This window comes from Lissotriton vulgaris, chromosome 8 (assembly GCF_964263255.1).
Source record: "Lissotriton vulgaris chromosome 8, aLisVul1.2, whole genome shotgun sequence".
NCBI lineage: Eukaryota > Metazoa > Chordata > Amphibia > Caudata > Salamandridae > Lissotriton > Lissotriton vulgaris.
The window spans coordinates 832209841-832234410 of record NC_141696.1 but is presented as its reverse complement, the minus strand read 5'-3'; the positions used below and the strand labels follow the sequence as shown (position 1 = coordinate 832234410).

The 24570-nt window shown below is 43.6% G+C and overlaps 1 protein-coding gene across 1 annotated transcript in view; it reads right to left on the bottom strand.

Moving 5' to 3' along the window:
- Positions 1–24570, bottom strand: part of SLC9A4 (solute carrier family 9 member A4) — a 669359-nt gene that overhangs the window by 318522 nt on the left and 326267 nt on the right. Inside the window, exon 8 of the mRNA XM_086934738.1 lies at positions 23746–23904. Within this exon, the coding sequence (XP_086790864.1) occupies positions 23746–23904 (159 nt within the window). The remainder of the gene's footprint in view (positions 1–23745; positions 23905–24570) is intronic.

The following is a 24570-nucleotide window of genomic DNA, read 5'->3' as shown; positions in this document are numbered from 1 at the left end:
TTTTGGAATCACTAAATGCATTTCGCAAAATAAGGAAGCAATTCATTTGTGAGTCGCTATTTTTTTCAGTGCAACATATGTACATTCTGATAAGCAATTGCCTAATTAAGATATGCAAAAAAATCGCAATTAAGTAATCCTTAATCAGAACCTTTGTACATCTAGCCACTAAAGCGGAGTTCCATAAAAGTAATTTTATTGTATGCTTTGTGGTTTCTAGCCCCGATTAAGTCAATTATGATGAAACACGTGTTGGCTGGAATGGCCGAAAAATAAAGAAATGCCTCTGACTTAACAAAGATTATGACCAAAAAAAAGATTGTGGCATAGATGCATCAAGCTAAACACCGCTCGCAAAGGGGCAGATTCTCAGAATCTGCCCCTTTGCGACCGGTATTTTTGCATTTGGGATGCATCATCCCAAATGCAAAAATCGCAATTAAAGTAATCGCAAAATTGGGATGACTTAAATTGCTATTGCAAGGAATCTCAAATTGAGATTCCTTAAATGCAATGCATTAAAGTTAAAAAAAATAGAGATTTCGCCCCTAGGCCTATAGGAATGAATGGGGAGGTATTCCTTAATTGCGACTCACAATTTGCGAGTCACAATTAAGGAATTTTAAGAAATCGCAATTTTTTAAGCGAGTTCTTCATGCATAGCATTTTGCTATTCCTTATTAGCGAATCATTATTTTTCTCTAGTAAGGAATCGCAAAATGGGTGCTTGATGAATCTATGGGTTTGTTTTCTCTTTGATGACTGAAGAGGAGTGCTCAAGGGTCCAAGGTTGAACAAATACAAACTTTTTCCCGAGTTAACAGGTGCCAACCGTTTCTAAACTAGAAACACACCTTTCAAATTGGTCCCAAAAAAACACAATCATCCTGGAGTACTGATTAACAACAAACTGTGAAATATAATAATTGACAACATTCACCCTCTATTAGTCTCCTACAAGTGCAAACCTTTTTCATTTGTCTGTACTGAACATTTTTCTATGGAGTAGAGAACAAGCTACAAAGATGGCAACCAACCCGCAATTCAGATTATCTTTACCCTGTTTTCTCTGCATATCCCGAATCACCTTTTGAGGAAAATAGATAAAATGATAACAATTTAAATATAGACAGGCTCAAAGTCTGAGCAAATAAATAACATGCTACAATGACTTAATGAAGACTCCACTCTCAAACACAGAGTTCCACTTGACTTAATTTATTCTTTAATTGGCATATAATATGCACAAATAGGAAGAGGGTGCTGCATCTGAATGCTAGCCTCTCGCAAAATACCAGATTGCCAGTGGGTCACAAACCGTGCTAATGGTAAGAATGGCCTAATAGGGGGATACAGTTTACAAGTGAGATTACAGCTACAGGAAGGAAGACTAACAAGGAACAGAATGCTCTCTGTCTTCTTCCAAATCCTGTCTAGCATGCACCTTGAGTTTAAGAATACGCCTCTATAGGAGACCCAAAGTCTAATTTATCTCAGAATCTGGTGCAATTCAGAGGAGTTGTGCCAGCTACATTTGGCTGAATGTTGCAGGTTGTCTTCGACATACCCATAGAAGAATTCCTGATCAGGAACTGAAAAGATAGACTTAACAACATCACCATAGAGGAAAGATCATCCAATTTGTGACTTCATCATTCTAAAAACCTACAATAATTAATGGTGAAGTTTCGATTTTTTTTAAAGTACTCCATGACTGTCACTGGTTCCTGGAGAAACTATACAAGTATAATGTAATGTAAGGCCAGACTAGATGCTGGAAATGTCCAGCCGATATCTGTGACATTCTACACCACCTCTGGGCCTATGATCATCTGCCGTGGTCTTGTCACAAGAAGAAGATTATATATTGGTGCCATGCTGCTTCAAAATTACTATCTCTGCATCTATGGCATTTCTTCATGACATGATAGAGGAGCTGCACCGCACATCATTAAACACAAACCAGCGAAGATTGTGGGCCATGTCATTAGGACTAGCCAAGCTTCGTTATATATGAATGTGGAAGACTAAAACTGTACTCAACCTTAAATAACTGGTTCAGAGAAATATTGTCACTGGCCTCACATGAAAGACTGATATACACAGGCTGAATGAACAACTCTCAGTCTCTGTCTTAAATTGGGGCCTCTATCTCCAAGATGTGGGAGACATTTATGAAATTTGTTGGGAGTACAGAGATACAGAATATCCTAGAACTCTTTAATACCACATAGTTATCATGTTTAAATCTGCTGCAACATTGACAGGATGGATTATCGTTTTTAAACAATAAACTAGTCTGGCCACATCCTCCACCTCATTCGAGGTGTTTACTCACTACTATGGAAGAGAGCGCACTCAAGACTAAGAAATTATCTATTTGCCTAATACAGCTTTACAAACTATCTATAGAGCAACTTGTATGTTAGCGTTGGAAAACGACATTGTTATAGTAGAAATATGTCACATGTGCCATCCCCTCACTAACACTGTGTCAATATTTCATCCCCTACTTACTTTCCCACACCTTTTTCTTAGTTGTTCCCTGTAATCATACTGCAGCAGAACTAAGCTATTAAGATAGCATTGTGGAATCGTATATATACTCATTGTCCACACAATGCTTTTGTCTGACACATGGACACTATTACCAGGGTGTCATTAGATTGCATTATTGTACTTTACTATATTTCACACAAGTAGCATGCTAAGTGTTGTGCAGTATTTGATAAATCCAATACAATTGGTACAAAAAGGAGTTTTAGCTCTACTACCAATTCGAGAGAAGGGTACAATGGTAAATCATTGAGAGATTCTCACATTTGATGTCAGAGAAGACAGCAGGGATAGACAGAATGAGAGATCATTCAATTCAGAAAGATACAATTTGAGCAGTGGATGGTGCCTTGAATCCCTATTGATTTGTCTCCAGAAAAAAGCAGGATGATGAACCATGTCAAAGGTGGCAGATACATCCAAAAATAGGGGTGTCACTAATGTATTAGATGCCACTGAAGATCACCCCTAACTGCAATTAGTGCAGACCCAATTCTCTTAAGAAGGTGAAATTCAGTATTTGTCTCATAGAGAAGATCCTTCTCTACTATATAAGCTGTAGTTGCGCACGGGCAGCTCTTAAAAGAAACCTGCCAGGAGAGGTCATTCCAGATTGGGTGATAGTGAGATAAGAGCTTTTTCACAGCTTTTTGTGATTTCTCACTGTAGGAAAGTTCCCTTTTTAACATAGTCACCCCCACTTTTTGCCTTGTTTTTGATGTGATTGTGGCTAGAAATGCACTGGGTACTGCTAATCCGGCCCGGGGCCAGATCTCCTTCCCAAAACTGAACAATTGTTCCACACAATTGGCAATGCTTTTAGTACTCTAAAAGTCTCAAGTAAATGGTACCCCTGGTACCTATGGCCTGGGATACTAAAGGGGGTCCCTAAGGGCTTAATTCTGAATCATGCCACCATATGGGCCCCTGCACAGAGCTCATGCAAACTGCCACTGTAGGCTGCGTGTCTTTGTTCAGACAAAAGTGAAAACATGACATGGCACACAGCCTGTGTGACATGCATACGGACACTGTATGCAGTATAGGTAAGTCACCCCTACAGCAGGCCCTACAGCCCTAAGGCTGAGTGCACTATACTACATGTGAGGGCATAACCGCACAAGCAGGTATTTCCCTGTGCTGGTAAGTTCCATTGCTGCCAGTACAAGTGAACAGGAAAGACATTTTACAAGCATGTGCTGGACACTGGTAGAATCGAGTATCCCAGCTAAATGAAGGATTTCCTCAAAAAAGGGATGTTTGGTAACAAATATCTCGGATTCATAAACCTGTGCTGATCCCAGTGTTGGATTGAGTAATTCATGCACACGGAGGACACCTGAGAGGTTCCCCCTGAAAACCTACAAGCCACTGGTGTGATGACTGACTGGTTTTGACCAGCTTGCCACCAGAGACGAGTTTCTGACCCCCAAGGGTGAGGTCCTTTGCTCTCCAGGACCAATAAACCAATCATGCTCTGCAGTGGTTGCCTTGCACCCTCGTCCACAGGATAACCTGGGGATCAGCATTTAAAGGCAGGGGAGCTTCGAAGAGGGTCACCACCTTTGGTATGTGAATTTGGCTTCTCTCACAGGACAGGATACCAACCCCCTTTGTCCAGAGCACTTTTGCACCTAGGCAGGTTGAAAGTTAGGTAGTCAAGACAGGCGTATTCACCCTCTGGCAAGCACCACCCCTGAACTGGGCTGCTTGAAGTGGATGCGACTTTTCAGAGGTGACCACTGGGTGATGGCAAATTGAGGATCTCTCGGACATGGTTGTGCCCACTTCCCCCAGAATGTGTTCATTTAAGGAGCATAGTGACCCCGAGGGGTACATGGACCCCTGGCTTCTACCCTGCACTCCCCTAACTCCCTAAATTCAGTATTTAGGGAAGCCCTGGCACCAGGAAATCAGAGCCTGACAAAAAGGACAGAAGAGCGATGAAAACAAGAACTGCAGAAGAAGTGACTGACTGGGCACCATCCTGCTGGCCTGTTCGCCTATTCCTGACAATTTCACCAAAGTCATCTCACCCTGCGAGCTGTTGATCATCCAAAGCATGGGGTGTCTGTCGGCACACCTCCAAAGGCTCAGTAACTCCAGTGGAGCAGCAGAGATGCTTCCCTGGATCCTACAGGCACCCAAAAGAAGCCTGTGAGGGCTCCGGACCGCAAAAACCTGACACTGCAAAACACCAATGCACCCGTGCTTTCTAGCCCATGCTGAAGTAGGCCAATGTTGCTCATGTGGTCCCCCGACCCTCCAAAGACAAAACCCACCTTGGACTTGCCCACTGTGGACTTTCCGTCACCGACTGCAGCCTCTGTTTGCAGGCCCCCACTACCACGAGTGCTCCCAATGATGAAAATCCAATACCTAAAGACACCTCTGCACCCGTTACCATTGGCACCTGGAGAAGAGGACCTAAGGTGTACCCACGTCCCTGAACATTGCAAGAGCTGAGCCCCTATGTTGGTTCGGCCCAACTGGTCCCCCAGTCTGAGCCTGCTACCTCTTTCTCTTGGAGAAAGGGCAGAGGATTCTGAGCAGTGGCAGCCACCACAAACAAAGGGTGGCTGGGCAGGGGGAGTGAACACGGAAGGGAGCGCGCGGGGTGTTGGTAATAAAATACATTTAAAACATAACTTAACTGAAGCAGCTGTCCGCCTCCTGCATCGTGCCTCCTCTCCTGTTGCTGGTCCCAACAGCACCTGGGACATACTCCCATCATATCCCCGTTCTGCTAGGGCAGCACGGTGATTGGCCTGAGTGGGCTGAAAAGAAACTCTGCTCGGGACAAGGAGTCTGTCGGGGTTTCTCCATCCCAGCTGTTCAATGCCACCAGACTGTAGAAACCTAAGTGCACTTGTGTGTTTGGACAGCCTGAGAAGGCTGGCCAAACACATAGGCACACCTAGGGGAGTGCACATTGCACTCCTCTTCCCATGCCCCGCCCTCCCTGTACAAGCGGGCTCAGAACCAGCAAATTAAAAATGAAACGATGCTAGAACATAGTTTTATTTGTCATTTGCTGGCTCTGAGTCAGGCAGTGGGGCAACACTCCTCCCCATTGTGGAGGTGCCGCTGCTGAGGTGGATGACGTTGACAACTACTCCAACAGCAATCCTACTGAAAGCAACACTGGGATTACTGACAGTACCTCAGGAGAAATAGACAGTGAAGATGCAGATATTCAAAAACTCGCCAAAAGGATTGCCTTAGAGGCTAAACCCCTAACTACAGAGAAAGTAAGAGCTGAGATGGGCCTAGGACCTATCTCTGGTGGCAGCAAAGCAATTAATTGGGAGAAATATAAAGCTTTGGAGCCTACAATCCCCAAATGATTGTCCCTCAAATTCACAGAGGGTGATGATATCACCAAATGGTTTATGGTCTATGAGAGGGCTTGCAGAATAAGGCAACTCAACCAAAATTATTGGGGGACTCTCCTCTTGGAGCTGTTCTCAGGACAGTGCAGGGATAGGCTCCTGACACTGGATGAGGCAGATGCTGAGTCTTATGATCTCATGAAGCATACCCTGATTGAGGGTTCTGGACTCATGAGTGAGGAGTACAAGGTAAGGTGGAATGGCAGTTCGGGCTGGACTGTTCCCATGAGGCACAGGGTCAGACTGATTTGCATATAGCCATGTCTGAACTGGGGTGGCAGAGTGGGCTAAAGAACGGTGATGGAATAAACCCAGATCTTTTGACTGGGTGTGAGTGTTTGATTGATTCAGATGCTCCGTCCATCACCACCCCCTTTTGTACCGCTTTTGGCCGCCATGAGTGTGGCAGGGTATGCTCAGACATGAGTCCCTTTCTCACTTTGCCACTGGATTCAGGCAGGCCGTGCAGAAGACGGCTGGAATGCCAGAAACCGGTCCTCGGAAGATTGTTTCTGGTCCAGGGAAGACATGGCTTGGCAGTTCGGGCTGGACTGTTCCCATGAGGCACAGGGTCAGACTGATTTGCCTATAGCCATGTCTGAACTGGGGTGGCAGAGTGGGCTAAAGAACGGTGATGGAATAAACCCAGATCTTTTGTCTGGGTGTGAGTGTTTGATTGATTCAGATGCTCCGTCCATCACCACCCCCTTTTGTACCGCTTTTGGCCGCCATGAGTGTGGCAGGGTATGCTAAGACGTGAGTCCCTTGCTCACTTTGCCACTGGATTCAGGCAAGCCGGGCTGAAGACGGTTGGAATGCCAGAAACCGGTTCTCGGAAGCTTGTTTCCGGTCCAGGGAAGACATGGCTTGGCAGTTGGGGCTGGACTGTTCCCATGAGGCACAGGGTCAGACTGATTTGCATATAGCCATGTCTGAACTGGGGTGGCAGAGTGGGCTAAAGAACGGTGATGGAATAAACCCAGATCTTTTGACTGGGTGTGAGTGTCTGATTGATTCAGATGCTCCGTCCATCACCACCCCATTTTGTACCGCTTTTGGCCACCATGAGTGTGGCAGGGTATGCTCAGACATGAGTCCCTTTCTCACTTTGCCACTGCATTCAGGCAAGCCGGGCAGAAGACGGCTGGAATGCAAGAAACCGGTCCTCGGAAGCTTGTTTCCGGTCCAGGGAAGACATGGCTTGGCAGTTCGGGCTGGACTGTTACCATGAGGCACAGGGTCAGACTGATTTGCATATAGCCATGTCTGAACTGGGGTGGCAGAGTGGGCTAAAGAACGGTGATGGAATAAACCCAGATCTTTTGACTGGGTGTGAGTGTCTGATTGATTCAGATGCTCCGTCCATCACCACCCCCTTTTGTACCACTTTTGGCCGCCATGAGTGTGGCAGGGTATGCTAAGACGTGAGTCCCTTGCTCACTTTGCCACTGGATTCAGGCAAGCCGGGCTGAAGACGGCTGGAATGCCAGAAACCGGTTCTCGGAAGCTTGTTTCCGGTCCAGGGAAGACATGGCTTGGCAGTTCGGGCTGGACTGTTCCCATGAGGCATAGGGTCAGACTGATTTGCATATAGCCATGTCTGAACTGGGGTGGCAGAGTGGGCTAAAGAACGGTGATGGAATAAACCCAGATCTTTTGACTGGGTGTGAGTGTTTGATTGATTCAGATGCTCCGTCCATCACCACCCCCTTTTGTACCGATGTTCAAAAACTCGCCAAGAGGATTTCCTTAGAGGCTAAACCCCTAACTACAGAGAAAGAAAGAGCTGATATGGGCCTAGGACCTATCTCTGGTGGCAGCAAAGCAATTAATTGGGAGAAAGATAAAGCTTTGGAGCCTACAATCCCCAAAATGATTGTCTCCCAAATTCACAGAGGGTGATGATATCACCAAATGGTTTATGGTCTATGAGAGGGCTTGCAGAATAAGGCAACTCAACCAAAATTATTGGGGCACTCTCCTCTTGGAGCTGTTCTCAGGACAGTGCAGGGATAGGCTCCTGGCACTGGTTGAGGCAGATGCTGAGTCTTATGATCTCATGAAGCATACCCTGATTGAGGAATCTGGAATCATGAGTGAGGAGTACAAGGTAAGATGGATTTTGTAGACTTTTCAATGAAAATACTAGGTGACAGGTTGAAAGGTAACAATGTGCACAAATATGATGGCCTTTATAATCTTATTATGAAAGAGCGCCTGTTGAGTAACAGTGTTGCTGAGAAATTACATCAGTACCTGGCAGACCTAGGTACATTTTCTCCTTAAGAGTTAGGGAAGAAGGCAGGCCACTGGGTCAAGACAAGGGTAACCAAGACAACCCATGGTGGGGTGACCAAAAGAAGGGAGTCACTAAGCCTCACCAAAGGAAAGATGGTGACCAATACAAAGACAGAAACAGAGTCTTCTCAAGGCCCCCAAAAGCTGTTCAGGCGGGTGGACCTGAGCCAAAACACAGTCTAGGGTTGGGTGCAGGGTAAGAAGTGGGAACCCATATGGCTTGCTGTTTAACTTCAAGGCCAACAGGCACCAAACATAAGACTCTAGCTGCCCCAATACAAAGAGTCCCCCTGTGCACCTGTAGTGAATGCAGTGCTAAGTCTTTAAATGGGATCCCTATGAGCCCTGACCATGCAAAACATCTCACCAAAGCATCATTAGTCTCTCAGGGTGGGGTGGATGTAGCTGCCCTGGCTGTTTGGGCCATCGGAGACACCAGCCTCCTATAAATGGGATCGGAAATGTAGCACTGAGGAAATACAGGTGCAAGTGTCACTATGGTGAGATCACATTTTCAAAGAGAATTCCTTCCAGAATATGGTGTACCACCACATCACATTCCCATGCACTCTCAGTGAGTGACATAAAGGGAAGGTTTTCCTAAATGTGAAATTGGCAGAAGGCTGTGTGCACATTCAGTCAAGTAAGTATACACAAACTACAGCATATCCTCAATGTCCATCTAGTGTTTGGTGTTGATCACTGCTTTGCCATTGCTGTGCAAAGTTCCAGAGATATTCATAGCGATCTCACAAAAGAGTTGTGTTTCAAACAATATGTAGACATTTGCCCTCTCAGGACTTGGCTCATTGTGGAGTATGACACACTTGCAGCTTAGGCAACACTGATAACTGACAAGAGTCAATCAAACTTTTAAAAAAGATTATTGACCTGCCATGCAACAAAACTACTCTAGATCGTCATATTTCTCTGCTGCATAAGTGGCTTGTGAACTTTGTGCCAACTATTCAGCTTTCAACATTGCACAACAGAAAAATCATTCATGAATGCTCGTATTAGTATGCTTGTCTTCAGGTAATCGCTTGTGACATGTTTGGAGTCAAACATAAACTTGAGAGGAAGGACACTGATGGAAACATTTTGATAATAAGTCAAGTCAAGTCAAAACCACTTTATTCGATTAGTTAAAATCATAAAAGTATACTATACAGTAATACAAACAGTAAAAAAAACATATTAAAAGAATTTCAAATTATGCTATTATATTCAAAATTCATATCCATTAAAAAGCCACAATTGATGGTCCTATTACAGATAATTTTCAACGTCATTTTTTCCCTGCTGCAAGAGCTCATCTAAAAGAAATTAGCTTACAGCATGAAACATCCAGTCTAGACCTCTTTAATCTGACAGATGCTGCCAGAAAGCTGGCCACACAGTAGATAGTTTCAGGCGTTTCCATCATTTGGAGAAATAGTAAGGCAGGTTTATATTGTTTAAAGTTAATCTTTTTCAGTAATGATGAGATAAACCGTTTCCGAGGCATAGAAAACAATCTGCAGAACAACAAAAAATGTACAGTATCTTGGGGAGAAAGATCATCACATTTACAAGGGGGAATATCCTCCGGCCTACCCCAACCTTTCACATCCCATAATACCATAAACATTTGATTGAATCGAAATTTCGTCAATAAACCATCTGTGAAAGAAGTTTGTCACGATCGACAAGTAGGGTGCCAGTGTTAACGACGTGGTAACCAATACATGGGCCCTTACTGAAGGTTTACCTAACTCAACCATTTCTCGCTCTGCTTCACAAAGCCTGGCAAAGTTGGTCTTGACCCATGCTAAGTCGGCTTTACACAGAGATTCTGGCCTGGAAAAAATCTCTGGGAGCCCAAGCTTCTCAGCCATGCTCCTGATATAGGACAACCATTGGATTTCTCTCACATGATCTAAGTTAAGACAATCAATTATAATTTTACGGTTTAGGGAAAGTTTCGGGTTCAGCCATTTCTTGATCCAGAGCAGGATAGGTGCTAATTTAATTATATCAATAATATTTCCCAGACCCAGCTCAAGATGGATGGAATAGGTGGCTGTTGATGATGGGAGCCCAAGAAGAGACCGCAAAAACTTGTTTTCCTCAATTTGAATGCGGTCAGAATTAATGGTCCCCCAGATTGCTGCCCCATACCTTGCAATTGAGACTGTCTTGGCTTTATAGATTTCCAAGATCGCCTCGGTTGGTTTTCCCCCTAGTCTTTTGGCAAACTCCAATACTGCAGCGGAAGAGCTTCTCACAGCATTCGATTTTGTAGTAAGCTGTAGGGTCCAACTACTCTTGTCATCAAATAACACACCCAAATAGGTAAATACTTTTACTCTGCTGATGACCTCGGTGCCACAATAGAAAGTTTTAACATTATTTTTTGAGCTTCCCATAGACATTATGTGGGATTTCCCACTATTAATCACCAAATCAAGACTATTCATAAAGTTACCGAAGGAATCAAGCAGCCTTTGCAGTCTGATTGGGGTCCTTGCCAATAGAACCGCATCGTCGGCATAGAAGAGCACCGGGATTGGCGTTCCCCCCATGCGCGGAGTATCCTGCGTAGCTGCTATCAGCTCAGACTCCAACGAGTTCACGTACAACGTGAACAACATTGGGGCTAAGATGCAGCCTTGGCACACCCCCCTGCTGGACTTAAAGCTTGCTGTACATTTCCCCTCGTTTGTCATCCTGATTGAGGCGTTTAGATCCTTATGCAGCTCTGCCAAAAAGTATACCAGCGAACAATCAAGGCCCATCTTAAGCAGCATGGTCCACAGCCTTGATCTATTCACTAGATCAAAAGCTGTGGACAGGTCCATAAAACCCAAGAAAATAGAGCCCCTTTTTGCCCTCGTATATTTGGCTATAATGAGGTTAAGATTGAGGCATTGATCCTCTGTGCTTCTCCCAGCTCTAAAACCATATTGCACGTCTGTCAAGATGTTATTCTCCGAGGCCCAAGATGTTATTCTGGCCAAGACAACCTTACCTAAGATTTTTATAGAGGAGTCTAGCAGTGAGATGGGCCTATAACATCTCGGGTCTCCCCTCTGGGTTTTCTTGAACACAGGGATTATGATCGATCTGGACCAAGATTTTGAGAACCCTATAGTTGCTGAGGCATTAAATACCTTAATCGGCCCAGTACTCTACATTAGCCTTATACATGTCGGAGAGTACCCCATCCGGTCCTTGGGCCTTATGCCCCGCCGTACTCTCAATAGCTTTAACCACTTCGGCTTTCTCTAACCTTACTGGAGCCACTGTCGAATCAGGAACAGGGACCACCAGGGTTTCCAGCTCCAGATGGCTACCATATATTTTTTCAAAATGACTGAGCCAGTCTTCTTCCGAGATATTTAGTTCTAGGACTGAGTTTTGATCTCTAGAAAACAGGGGAGTGTTAATAATTGACCAAAACTTGGCACTGTCTTTTAAAGTAGCTTTGTCCATGAGCTCGGACCAGGCTTCTTGTTTTAACTCCCTTTTTCGCTCCTGAGTTGCCTTCGAGTACTCCCTTCTAAGCTGTGCTACCAAAGCTTTGTTCCTCGGGCAAACATTAAGGGCCTTTTTTTAAATATTATGGGCTTTACTACATTTTTGGTCGAACCAGCCCATTGCCGGTCTGTTTTTTGCTACTTGACAGTTAAGCGTAAGTTCCTGTGACACTTTAGAACAAATGGCCTCATACGATGTTATTACATCCTCTCCCCTAGAGAGAGGATTAACACAGGTATTTAATTCCAGTGCAGCTTTGGATGTTATAGTGAGGAAAAAATCACCGGGCACAATCTTACCCCATTTGATCCTTCTCCCCGGGTCTTTAGCTTTAATCGACAGAACAGCCTGTGGCAGGACAGAACTGTTTAATAGAGAAAACCTGTTAAATAGCTCAATCACCACAGGATTATGGTCACTTAGAGGCATCGGTATAGCATTATAAAAAATTACATACTTTAAAAGACCTAAAGATAAGAAAATGTAATCAATGATCGTTTGGCAGTCCCTACCAGTATAAGTAGCAACCCGTGTGTTGTTATCAAAAAACTCTGCTTCGAACAGGTCGTTACTGGACAATAGATTTTCAAGAGCCTCCCCCTTCTCGCTATGTTCAAAATGCGGGGTGGATATACTATCCGGACCGACTGGATCAGTTAAATCACAATTTAAACATAGATGTACATTAAAATCACCCATCAAAATTAGGTGGCACAAAGTGGTTTGCTTTTCTTTATAAGAGGTTAAAAAATCGTTTAGCCATACTAAATGCTCATCTGCAGAGATCCCTTGGTGCGAATTATGACAGTTCACTAAGATAAGTTTAGTGTTATTAACCAAGGTTACCTCCACAATGAGAAAATGATGTGAGACACAGTCAACCTTTACAATTTTGCCCCTAACATTCACTGAGACCAACAGCACAAGACCTCCTCTACTTCTTCCGGCCGTTGAACTCAAAGCAGGGACAAAAAATGAGGTAAAGCCATCCACCCAGAAATCACAGTCTTTATCCCAGGTTTCCTGTAGGGCGACAATGTCGTGCTGTTTGATAAAGTTAAGCCAGTTGGGATCACCTGACTTAGAACGCAAACCAGCGATGTTCCAGCTCAACAGCCTGACTTTGTCCCCCAAATCAAGGGTCCCTTTTATGCTACCACTCATAGGAGAAGATACAGGAGCCATAGGGGTCAAATCAGCAGTTACATCACCCCCCGAGTCCTCACAAGCCTCCCGTCAATCACACAAATCTAGCCCAGAGAGAGCATTTAATCTATTATGTGTCACAATGTTCGGTCCAAGATTTATGCCCCACCTATTATTCATATTGGTGTCCCAACCTAGAACTGGTGTTTTAGGATAAGTAACATTTTGTTGCTCCCCATAAAAGAATTTTAGGCTGAGTGGGACAACAGTACACTTCTTCGTTGAGGCGGGAGTATATTTGCAAGGACATTAGGCAGGACTGCCGGGTCTGAAAAGGTCACCGCCACACAGTTGCCTTTAAACTTTTTAGGTCGGTTCCCAATCCACGGGACCCTTTTCGCTGTCATAATCTCTCTCGCCAATTGCTGTTTCCCTCCTGGGGCTAACTTCATGTTCCCAGTTAACCAGTGTAGAGCCTTACTCGTCAAGGATGCGGGTGGCTCTACCATGCCACGATCATGGGGTGGGACATTAGCCAGCACCAGTACCACAGGCGAGGCTTCTACAATAAATTGAAGAGGGTCTGTTTCCTGACTTTGGACAGGGGGAATATTAACTGTTAATAAGGCGTCATCTTTAACGGTTAACTGATTAACATTATCTGCTGGAACTTGAACAGGGGGGTTAGTTGGTATTGATACACCCCCTACCCCACCCCCTCCCTATATATATAACTTTTTTATCTTGGCATTCAATTTGTCGATTTTAGCCACCAAAGGTTTAATAATGTCTTTAATTTTACTTTCGAATAACTCCCCCATCTTATGAAGCAGTTCCTTGTCCATAGAGTACTTTATTTTGTCCTCGACATGGTCCGTAGTTTCTCCCTTTGATGTGCCAGGGGTGGTGACCCTTTTCCTCCTTACCCCGGACCGCAACCCTCCACGCTTTAGCTGTTTTTTAGCACAAGTTCGTACCGGCCGAGACCCCTGATCTGCGGAAAAAAGTTCCTCTTCAGTAGGTCGCATCTGGGCCCCATGATCTGAGTCAATTTCAATATCACTCTCGGGATCAGTTACAAGAAGTATATCGGGGGCAGACACAGTATTTATATTGGATTCGTTATTACCCGAATCAGGGAAGGTAATAAGAGGTGCATCCGTGCCTAAAGCCTGAGGTGGAGTGTCTTTGAGAGGGGGTGGTAAAGATGGGCTTAAGCATTGAAGATCGGGCGATTGACTCAATCCCAGTGATTCTCTCCTTTGAACATTGATCTTCTTTACCGTTTGTACAAGATAGTTGTCAAGTGTATTAGACGTGGCAACAACATCTTTCTTCGGCATCCTGCGATTTTACCCGGTAACCCTCTTTAACTGTATAATTGATTCTCACAGGTTTAAGATAATACTCAACATGTAAATGTCTTACTAGTGGGTGAGGTCCTGACGTCCCAGCGGCAGAGTGACTAGTCCTGTCCGTTCGCGTCCAGTCGCGGACTGTCGCAGACTGTCCCGCCCTTGTCCCTGGCTTAGCCCGGGCGCTCCCGCGCGCGACTCGCGGGGCGAGAGGCACTCCTCCCTCTTAAGGGGCGCTCTGCTGATGACCCGTTGGTCGTGCCACACCCACCGCGGCAGCTGGGAAATGTAGTCCCCTGCAGCGGTGGTGGCTTGCTGCGACTTCGATGGCCATTCCTCTCACGGCGGCGTTGGAACTGCTGCGGCGGCAGCACTCGCTGGATGGGTCGCAGTGTCAAGGGCCGTTCCCCTCACGGCAGCGTTTTGCGGGCAAATCCGGTAATCTGATGATCTGGTCAGCGTTCTTTTGATAGTAGAAAAATCATGTTTGCCTGTGTGGTGCCAGGTGTTGCATGTGGATAAATTAAGCAGTGACAATATGTATCCCCAGGATGACACTGGGTTCTAGAGCTTTGCAGCATACAGGCACGTTTTCTTTACATTATGGACTAATTGACAAAATCCATTAGGGGATAATAAACACATAAAGATAGAGCTACTGATACCATACCAAATTGTGCTGGTGTCTGATTGTAGAATGTAGTTCTGAAGAATACGCTCTCAGCTCGTGATCCCGTCTCTGAGTGCCTCAGCCTGAAGAAAACTTTGGTGTGAAGGCTACTTACTCATACTCATACATGTGACACCAGAGGCCAACAAAGAGCAAAAGGTGAGTGTATGCAGCAGAACGCAGAAGAGCGGAGGCCAACAGGCATAAAACCTACCCCCATACCAACACCCCAACCCACCTCCCCATGTTCATCAGACCCCATGCCCTCTCACCAAGGACTGATGCAACAATAGGCAAGCCACTACAACAATATGGCAGCTTCACAGCAAGTACAAGAAACAAAGCACTTACCTAATATAAATAGGCTTTTGACCTGTTCTACATGGGAAACAACCTTTACAACGCAGTTTTTAAATCGCACTACGTTTACATAGCAGTCATTACATCGTAACATCCTTTACATCACATGTCATTACAATGCAGCCATTACATTGTATGTCACTACAAGGCATGTCATTATAAGGCATGTCACTACAACGCAGGCATTACATCTCAAGTCATTACAACACATAATACCCTTACACGCCCAAAACACTTACCCTACTGTTGCACTCACTGGAGTTAGAATAGTAATTTTTACCCCTACACTATCCAACACTTACCCTACTGTTGCACTCACTGGAGTTAGAATAGTGATTTTTACCCCTACTCTATCCAACACTTACCCTACTTTTGCACCCATTGAAGTTACAATAGTAAATATTACCCCTATACTATCCAACACTTACCTTAAATGCAATGTAGTGGTATGCATTGTAATGGTATGTGTTGTAAAGGTATAATGCTTTGTAATGGAATGCTTGTAAAGGTAGTTTCTGAAAATGCGATATAATGGCATGCTATGTAAAAGAATGCGTTGTAAAGGATGTTGCAATGTAAAAACTGCATTGTAAAGGCAGGCTTTGTAAATGTATGCGTTGTAACATCATACATTCGTTCTACATTCAGTAAAAATCGAATTCAGGTAGAAGTCAATGATTTTAACAGAAACAGTGTCCAGTTGGCTGCGATAGATGATTATGTTGGACAAAATGATTAAACAGATTAATTTGTAACACAAGTATCAGTATAACCTTCGCATAAATACAAATAAAAAACATTACTTACATAAGTACCCAAAGTCACATTCCAGGCATTGAATTCATTCAACTCAAACTAACTAATTTATTAGTGTATAAACTCTAAAAAGGATATAAAATAAAGGGCGCAGACAGTGTGTCAACATGGAAGATCAACGCAAGTGACAAAATACACTATCACAAGACAAGAAGCCCAAGACACACTACAATTACAATGTAAACTTACAAAGCACATGCACAAATAATTATAATAATGACAAATCGACAAGCCTTAAGGAAAATAAACATGGTGGCTAAGGTACTTCAACAAAAACAACAAAGTAATATTCAAATGACTAAAAAGTGACAAAACAAAACAAATCCATACAGTTTTACAGGAACCACTTGAAACAGTGCTGTTACTGAAATGGAGGTAGATGAGCTATCTAGTTAACAGGGAGAGCAGAGCTTGAGCAGAGTCAAAGGTCTGGCTTTGCTCTTAGAGCCTGTGAACAAGCTGAGCCCTGAAAGTTTTCGCTGTGTAAATCCTACAACAAATATTTTTAAAAGTGCATTTCTTATACTTGTGGAAGCTTTGACATTAAGATTATAGCACTGTACTGAGAAGTAAAAGTGATAGTTTCTAAATATGACGCATTAGTGAACTAAGAGTCAAGACAATTGTAATGTAAACCCTGTATGTCGGCCAGATCCTTATAGAGCAGGATTATAGTCCATTAAATCAAACACAATAGTTTTTTGTACAACTGGTATTCTGAACTCACATATTTGTAAGTTTTCATGTGAGATAATGAAGACAACAAAGTTTTGGTAAAGTAAACTATTTGCCCACGACGTCTCAATTTAAGCAGGAACACATCTCTCAAGTTTTAGAGACACACCTGGATAAAAAGAATTCATCAAACTCAGAAAAGTGTAGGTGGTACATGTCACATTCTCAAAAGCCAAAAGAAATAAAATCAAGGCTAATGGTTGGAAGTTATATACTAAATCAAGGGTGTGAATTATAACTTAAATGTTGATCAATCTACAGAGGTCGCAGATTTAGGAAACTAATACAAGATCTCATCAAAAACATCTTGCAGAATTTATGGTGGTCACAGTAACATTTTAATCTACTCAATATAAGACAGAAAGCCTAAATCAAGATGGATAGTGAACTGATTGCAGAAACGTTGTTAGTTATATTCCTGTAATTAAAAAAGAAATGCTCAGTTCTGCTATCAATGCAGAGGTTGGATTTATTGTGCTCTCTGACCAAGAACTCCAAAACAAAAAATTCAGAGGGGAGTTTTTTGAACATAATGACTCCCCTGAGTTCTCTCCCACAAACGTATTGGAAACCTACACAGCCTTCCGACACTGTGACATCATTCATCTAATTTGGGCTAGTAAAAAAGTCTCATACAGAAAATAGGTGCACTCAAAAGGATAATCAACAAGTTGGAAAAATGCATATATCCAACATAAAGAACACTGGACCACCTAAGAACTTCTGAATCAAAACAAATATAAATATTCTAGCATAGAGAAAATTCCAAATGCCGTACTACAAGCAAGCATATTGGCAAACGAAAAAGGCATAATGACTTCCACTGTTAACAAATGTGATCAAGTCAAAACTAAGCCTAGAACATTATTAACATATTCCAAGACATTTACAAATACCTATATCTCAGTTTTTCTATTTCACAATGTCTTAATGAAATACCCAGGCAAGGTATCTCCACAATTCTTATCAAGTCAATGAATACAGGCTAAAAGATATTAGTAAGGACATTCAAGGTCTCACAACAATAAAAACCCCAGACCAGAAGAAGTTACCAATACTTCAACTAGCACATCACAGAAGAACCAACGCCAAGGCTTAGATCTAGGTACAACCACTTCACAAATAATAAGGTAGATGAGTCATCCTTCAATGAGACAACAATGACTGTTATCCCAAATGAAGAGAAGAATCTATAGCAAACTAAGATTTAAAAGTTGATAAACTTAAACAATAGATGCAAAACATTTGAAATAATATTGAAATTATGCCTAAAACCCATCACAACACTGCTAATCAATAATATCACCTCAGCTGAGGAAGAGCATGACAAACATGGGGCGATTTTACTCTTGAGTGTGACAAGGCATTCAACCAAGTTGAATGGAAATACATTTTTTAGTCTCTGAAATGGCATGGTATACCTCAACATTATATTAAAAAGTAAGTCTACTGCACATACAGCCAAAAGCTCATATATTTTTTAAACAAATAATGTCACCACACTTCTGACTACAAAGAGGCTGGCAACATTTTGGACACAGAACCTATACTAGAAATAATAACCAACAAGGATCAAATATATCAGAATGCGTGCAAAGTGGCAACATATGAATTCAATATCCTTACTTCCCTTCATTAGCAAAATAAAAAACATTCCACATCTGCTAAACACAATTTTGCAAATGGCAATGAATCTGTGGATATACTTAATGAAACCAAAACAGAAGTACTTTCCATAATAAAATTAAGATTGAAATATCATAGAACACTATGCAAATTGAAATGGAATACATTACACGTTAGCTATTTAGGAACTCCATTTGCAAAGAAAATATCCACCATCTCTAAACAAATCCAATTTCAAATACTGATTTTTTTTTAAAGGAAACCAATGTGGTTGCCACTGAGCCTTTAATAGTGGAGCAGATTAGAAACAATTACAAGCATTATCATGTCAAGGGGGTCATGACCAAGCAAGGTGATGCTTAGACGCTCTTTTGCATTCTACCTAATCCTAGGGCTGCCTTTGCAGTACTGCATGCCCTCAACGTCGTGGGACTCCCCCCTGGCACACACCCAAACTGTGGAGGGGGTGATTCCGTAGCAAAGGCACTCTTGCAGTCAGGATGCATCCGGAGTGTGCAGAGCTAGGACCCTGAGGCGGGGCCATGCCGGATGGTGGAGGCATAGCGGATTCCAGTGAGGGAAGCACCCCCGCACCTGAGAGGCTTTCCTCCCAAGGTGAAGGTGTGAAGAGGAGTACCGATGTGCCTTGGACGGCTTGAGTCAGACAGTACATCGGCACCTAGGGGCAAAGCTAGGTCTGTGGGCCTGCGGTTGTGGCCGCGGCAGAGTGCTCAAGCAGAGCACGAACCAGGGTTGGAGTGACCAGGCCTCCAGGGACATTCCCCCTGATTTGGAGATGCAACAATAATGACAGGTGACCGTGCTGTATCTGTAAGATTGGTGCAGCGGCACCTGTGTTTTGCTCTGGTGCTTGATTTATCAGAGCAGAGGTGTTTAGGTCCATTAGGCGGGCAGTAAGGCCTGCAAGTAGGATTTTGGTGGCCTCCAAGGCGCAACAGGCTAGTGATTCTCCAGCTCCTGCCTAAACTGATATATTAAAGTTAGTGTGCTTCCAGACTTTCCAAGGTGCTCATAATATGTAACATCAATAGCATGAGAGAGGTGGACTGATGACCCATGAGGGCTCCTGGTCTTAAATGTTGTGGCAGGTGAAGCCCCCACAATACTGATTCTGCATGAGGAGGGGTAAGTGGATCTCACCTTGCTGATAGCACAGCCCCCTCTTTAGTGGATATACATTTCCACTGACGTTTTCTCGTGGGTGGTGCACTAAGCCCTTTACCCACTGTGTTGGATGCGAGAGTCCTGCTTACACTTCATTGACCTAAATGGGTGCAGTTGCTCTACAAGGTCCCATTGTGAGGGTCCCAATTGGCAGGACCATGTTGTGTCGTTTTTCACTTCATAGGTGGACCAGGCAAGTTTGCCCGTTATCACCATTGCTATTTGCACTAGCAATGGAGCAGCTGGCATGTAAACTGCATTCGGTTTTGCCCGGGTGGGGCATGATGCTTGGGGAGACAACACATGTAGTTTCTCTGTATGAGGATGATGCCTTGGTATACTTAAAACAGTCGGTGTACTCGATCCCCATCCTTTTAGCAACCCTGGCGGAATTCAGAGAGGTCTCTGGGCTTCATGTATATTGTCTCAAGTTCACATTTTTCCCATTGGGCACTTTGGGGATGAGTCCATCACAGAATCCCCTGATGTGGAGAAGTGTGGCTCAGGGGTTAGAGGCGGCAGACCCGGAATCTGAGATCGGCCCTGGACCAGGGTTCAATTCCTCGCATCGGCGGGTCTTGGGCTCAAATATTCCACGGACTCGATAATTCTCGCTCTGGTGCCTTCTCGACTCACAGGTTCACACTCTGCGACTCTGGGCAATAGCTTGCTTAATCTCCACAACGGCCCCTCGCGGCGGGATGCCTGGCTTTCACCTTGTGGATACCCTGCCTGGGGTTATCTCACAGGGGAATACCAGGACAGGTTCCCTAAGCAAGCGCCGGGAAACCCACTGCGGGTAGCTGTGCGCTATATAAGCTCAACTACATTTACATTTACATGTTGGGCTCCCATCGGTGGCTGCCAGGATGAGATATATTGGGTTAGCAATAGTGGGGGAGGTGGGGACATTTGAGCCTCTGAACATCGGTAGGGTTCTGGAGGGTCTTTGACCTTTGGTGAAATTTTGGAACATTCTCCATTTATCCTCAATGGGTAAGGTGATGCTCGGGAAAATTATTGTTTTTCTCCGCTGTCTTTACGTTTTTCAGGGAGCCTTATTTGATATCCCCAGAAAATACATTCCTGAATTGGATAAAACCATGGTTGGCCTGCTCTGGGCATCCAGTTGGCATCCAGTTAGAAAAGGGTTAGCTTGGCTACTTTGAAGCAAACCTGGTGGTGTGGTGGGCTGGTTACCCAGCTTAGAGCTTTAATATCTTGCTGTGCAACTCCAACATCTGGTAGGTCACTGGCTAAAAAAACAAAGACAAACAACCCTATGCACACACATCAAATTTCCAAAAATACATGGATAGTGTAACATGTAGCAAGAAATACAGGTAAAGCTGCATAATAAACAATTGTTTCAAAAAAGAAAAGAAAAGAAAAGGTAGTCTTCCGTTCTTTAATTTTCATGTGATAAACAACAGTCAGCCGACACGTGTTTCATCGCTCTCGCGAATCTTCAGGACTCGGAATGGCTGTATCTATGCAGAAGGTCGCTCTGCCGGTGATACTTCTGACCTGGTGGGGCCCTTGGCCAATTCGAATGACAATATTGAAATCAGGATGAACACTGTCATGTCTATCTGAATCGACAGGAATCCCCGGAGCTTCTCACAGTGAAATACGTAGTGAAGCCAGTAACTCTCATCTACCGTCTCAGTAAGTAAATTATATCGAAGCGAAGGGAGAAGAGAGGGTTGGCTCTCAGTCCCTATATGTTGCAAACGAAAGGATACGCGATATGCGCGCTGTTTGTATAGCTCCCGGGTCACCGTGTTCCTAGTTGTGGACTGGTAGGTCACTGGCTGGACAACAGGCAGAATTGGGAAAAGCCATTGTTGCATGGCACTTATGGTGAGGTGCCACTGCCCAAACTCCTGATGTTGAGGTCGAGAACGCCCACTACAGTCGCATATGTGTTGGGACAGCTGTGTAGGGCATGGGAGGGGTCGGCCAGGAAGGTGTTCCATCATGCCTCCTTTGCTCTGCACAAATAGCCCAAACTATGGCGACTGATCAATGGAGGGCGGGAGGATGACTCCAAATGATAGATGTATTATGCTGCTGGACACGGTAGAGACCTTTAATTTAGGCCACAGACAATTCCATAGTTCACAAAGAAAGTTGCAACTGGCCATAACACATGGCATTCATTCCGGATGTTCCTGAGGTGTCCCAAACATTGGTAACTTTATTCACAATTTCTGTGGGTCGCAGATTGATCTCCTTTATTTACAAGGCACTTAGGGAAGATATCCCACTGTGAACACTGCTGGTGCAGGACCGGTGGCAGGAGGCTCTGGGGGAACAGATTACGAATAAGGATTGGGAAACTATACATGCAGGGGTGCAGGAAGCCTCAGCAAACTCAGGGTTTAAATTGATTCACTATATTGTTATCCATCAGGTTTAGCTTACTCCTGGCACACTACGCACCATTTACCCAGGAAGGGCTCCTATCTGCTCCCAGTATTTTGTTGATGGGGCAGACTTTCTCCATATGATATGGCAGTGCCCCGAGTTGGATACCTACTGGTAGACCATAGTTTATAGGTTGAATGCAGATATGGAGTAGGGGGATCACAGACAATACCTGTTTGGACAGATACCGAAACGCAAGAAGAAGGGCCTGGGTAGGCGGTATCTATTATTGGTCACAGTCCTTGCTAAATGTAGAGTGGCTATTTGTTAACTGTCCCCTTCCCCTCTGGAGGTACAGAAACTCGGCTAAAGATATGGCTGAATCACTAATGGATGAAGAAACTTGGATGCGTAAATGTCAGAAAGACAACAGGCTGGCTGATGACCTACAGGCCAGGGCAGCGATGCAAGCAGAACTGCTCGAGTTCACAGATACTAGGCCCCACCAGGTTCGCAGACCGTTATGCTTCATGTGACCTTTCAGATGCTTCATGCTCAGATACTTCATGGCATTGGGAGGTTGTGGATGGGGTTGCGTTTAGGTGCCATTGCGCATAGTACATGGGGGATCCAACAGTGTTACATCTGAGATGGACTCAGTGATCTGGTACTATGGACTCAGCATGGTCCTTCTTTGCCCCCTTGCTTCTTCTCCAGGATATGTGTTATGCAACTGTTGTGGCAGAGCATGGTGGTAGGGGGAGATTTGAGTTGGTAACACTGTTTCGAAATCTGGTATGCACCATGTTGTTTTTAAATGGCAATAAAAATGTATATCCCCCCAAAAGTATTACATGCCATATGTTTTAAATCCATCACTGTGACCAGACGTCACTGGTCTCCTTCATTCTTCAAAGTGCTAAAAGAGATCCTGACAAGATTTCTTTGGAAAGGGAAATAGAATAACAGCCCTTAAAAAACAACAAAAGACCAAAACCGAAGAGGGTGTTAACTTCCCAAATTTTGAAGCATTTCAGGATGCTATAAAACTATTGCACGTATTTTATCGCAGATCAACCCTAGAACGTATACTACAATACCACCACCATTTTCAAATGTCTGACTGTCTAGACAACACAAATCATTTCTTTCACAGGCAAGGAATAATTGAAATTGTTTGTTTCCTGCTCTAACTTTCACCCACAGAACAACATATGTGTTTTTTCTTGTGCAGGCACTGCACCCTGCCATGCATAGCTGCAAAGATGCCTCATGTCATGTATGAAAGGTTCAGGAAATCCTGCAATTTAAACCTGCGGCATCTTGAATTCTAGTACATTTCGGGTTGAATTCAGCATTGAAAGTCATCCCAGTATTCAAAGTACAATGGAATGGTGGACGGTGTCATAAATGACATGCCATTGTGCCATTTATCAGCGAAGGTGAGTGCAAGTGACTCAATTATTTTATGGGATAAAATTCAACTTTACTTTACGTTATAAGGATATTGAAAGTCACCTTGGAATTCTATAACCAATAGAGGGACATGGCCTATATGGTCATGGAACTCCTCAGTGACTTGCAATACCCTTATGTTGTACAGCAGGAGGCATTAAATCCCATAATTATTAACTACATTTCTATTATTTTCCGACATCTTCTCCTCTAGAAGCAGAGACGAACGTTCATCACTTCTCTTAAAAAAAGACACACTTACTGTAGAGAGGAAATTGATGGATCTCTGCTTACTCCAATTTCAGTCATCTCAATGGCTTGCTTTAATTCTAACTTTTTGTAGAGAGTCACAATGCTTGATTTGGGCTGGTTCTCCCGAATCAGAATCTTCCGCAAGAATTTATTGTCAAATTTCTTATATCTGTTAATAAATCAAAAGCAATCCAATTGAAATGGGATTTGCATATAGATAGGTAACATAATGTGCAATATTTTTCTGAAGGGTTCTAACATTTACAGTCTAGTGATGAACATGAATATAATGTGAACCACACACATTTGATTTATTGGTTGACTTATAAATTCATTTGTATAGTGTTTTACACTCATGTGAAAGTGTCATGGAGCATTTATGGACTAGTTGCATTCTACTTCCGAATAGTGCTATGGATGAAAGGGTGTGGTGTGTGCCTGTCATGTGGGCTGCTTTGATATTTTTTGGATATCATGTGTCAGTACCAACATTTATTTTTATTTTATTCATGGCAATGTAGAAGCATGCATACAAATGTACAGGGAAATGCGAGAGAAGAACAATAAGACAAGACGCATCTTAGGAAAATATTCTCTCAACGGTGACAGAAATAAAAAGTTATGTCTTATCATGTTTTTGTTGTGGAATCTTGGCATGCATTGAACAAAAAAGGAGTGAGTGAGGAATGTGAGCCTTACTCACTACAGCATTATATGCTACTGTATGGATATATATAAAATTGTGTGAGTGCAGTGGGGCAATGATGAAATGTTTTAGTGTTGAGCAAAGGTGTCAGAGACTGATCAAACCATGTTGCTGTAGGTATGGAGAACC